The sequence below is a fragment of the Leptonychotes weddellii genome, unplaced genomic scaffold, assembly GCF_054177405.1.
Source record: "Leptonychotes weddellii isolate Sample4059 unplaced genomic scaffold, ASM5417740v2 HiC_scaffold_12580, whole genome shotgun sequence".
Taxonomy (NCBI): domain Eukaryota; kingdom Metazoa; phylum Chordata; class Mammalia; order Carnivora; family Phocidae; genus Leptonychotes; species Leptonychotes weddellii.
In genome coordinates, this window is record NW_027704681.1 from 4,352 (window position 1) to 6,178 (window position 1,827).

A 1,827-nucleotide genomic window follows, 5' to 3' on the forward strand; every position below is an offset into this window, starting at 1 on the left:
GCAGACTCACAGGGATGCCTGGCTGGCTCAGTCGGTAGAGTATGTGACTCTTGATCTCGGTGTTGTAGGTTTGAGCCCCACATTGGGTGTAGAGATTACTTAAAAATAAAATCATAAAAAAAAAGAAAAGAAAAAGAAATGCAGAATCACAGGCTTTGCCCCAGACCTACTAAAAGAGAATCTGCATTTTAACAAGATCCCCAGGTAATTTATGTGCATATGAAAATTTTGGAAGACTGGAATAGTTGATTCTGTATTATTCCACCAAGGCCAAAATTTCTGGATGCTAGTCAGTGGGAAAACAAGGTATACTGACTTGTGTTGTAGCCCCAGCAGCTGCAGTTTATTGGCAAAGATCTAAGCTTCAAGCTCTACTTTTTACTTACAGGCTGGATAACTTTGGCCACATCCTGTCATTCACATTTGAAAAAGAAAATAAGGATAATGAGAAGATTGATTTTTTTTTTTAAATAAAGTATAAAGTGCTACACTGTATACACAAATATATTTAAGCATTATTACTGTTTTCTCAGGTTCACTTAAGTAAATAAATTATGAAAAATAACTCTGAAGCCAGAGAATAAAACAAATGAAGAGAGATTATTGTTCTTCAAAGATTCTCCATCAGGATTCATGCACAGCTGGTCTGTACGCTGGTCTTATTATAGGAAAAAGCAAAATAGTAAGAGTGGGCCATGACTGAGTTCAACTAACTTTGCCTTTGAGCAGATGTTAAATTGCTGTGTAATGATTCAGTTTAATATGATCAAATGTCTGCCCCATAAAAACACACAATTTGACTGAAAAGAATGTGAGGTAGGCAAATATGCATACAAATAAAATTTGCTTTACACTTTTGAACATTTCTGTTAAACACTGAATCAAAATTCCAGTCCTTGTTGAGTTGTCTTTTGCCTTCCCCATCACTCTCTCACTGGACCTGATTAAAATGAAGAAATGGTTTGTTGTCTGAAATATTCTAGGGCTTTTAGAAGACTCTACTTAGAGTGTCTTCAGCAGTAGGGAAGGTTGCTTCTGAACTTGCTTTTGGTAGGTAGGTATTCACGCATTAGACACAGGGCATAGAAACTCTCAATATCCTGGTATTGTATTCTAGGCATAAACATCATTGAGGATAACAACAGATGACAGAAGCAGATGACAGAGCTTCAAAGAAAACACTCTATTTCACCCCAGAATAATGTTTATGCAAAGCATTTGTTACATTTGTTGCTTGACAGTGAAAATATTTTGTTAGGTCTTCCTCTGATATCCTGGAAGCTGGGATATGGATAGGATAAACAAGACATTTGTGAAAGAATTCATTCTTCTGGGACTCTCTGGTTACCCAAAACTTGAGATCATTTTTTTTTCTCTAATTCTAGTAATGTATATAGTGATTCTAATTGGCAACGGTGTTCTGATCATAGCAAGCATCTTTGATTCCCGTCTTCACACCCCCATGTACTTCTTCCTGGGCAACCTCTCTTTCCTGGACATCTGCTATACATCCTCCTCTGTTCCCTCAACTTTGGTGAGCTTAATTTCAAAGAAAAGGAACATTTCCTTCTCTGGATGTGCAGTACAGATGTTCTTTGGGTTTGCAATGGGCTCAACAGAGTGTTTGCTCCTTGGCATGATGGCTTTTGATTGCTATGTAGCCATCTGTAACCCTCTGAGATACCCTGTCATCATGAGCAAGGTGGTGTATGTACTGATGGCTTCTGTGTCATGGCTCTCTGGTGGAATCAACTCAATTGTGCAAACATCTCTTGCCATGCGATTGCCTTTCTGTGGGAATAATATTATCAACCATTTCTTGTGTGA

The 1,827-nt window shown here is 37.9% G+C and overlaps 1 protein-coding gene across 1 annotated transcript; it reads left to right on the forward strand.

Annotated features, from left to right (window-relative positions):
* Window positions 1–1,288: 1,288 nt before the first annotated feature.
* LOC102734118 (olfactory receptor 13C4) lies at window positions 1,289–1,821 on the forward strand (the record flags this gene model as incomplete). Its single annotated transcript, XM_006727640.2, has 1 exon — window positions 1,289–1,821. A coding segment is annotated over exon 1 (533 nt), but the record flags the coding sequence as incomplete, so codon positions are not given.
* Window positions 1,822–1,827: the final 6 nt, after the last annotated feature.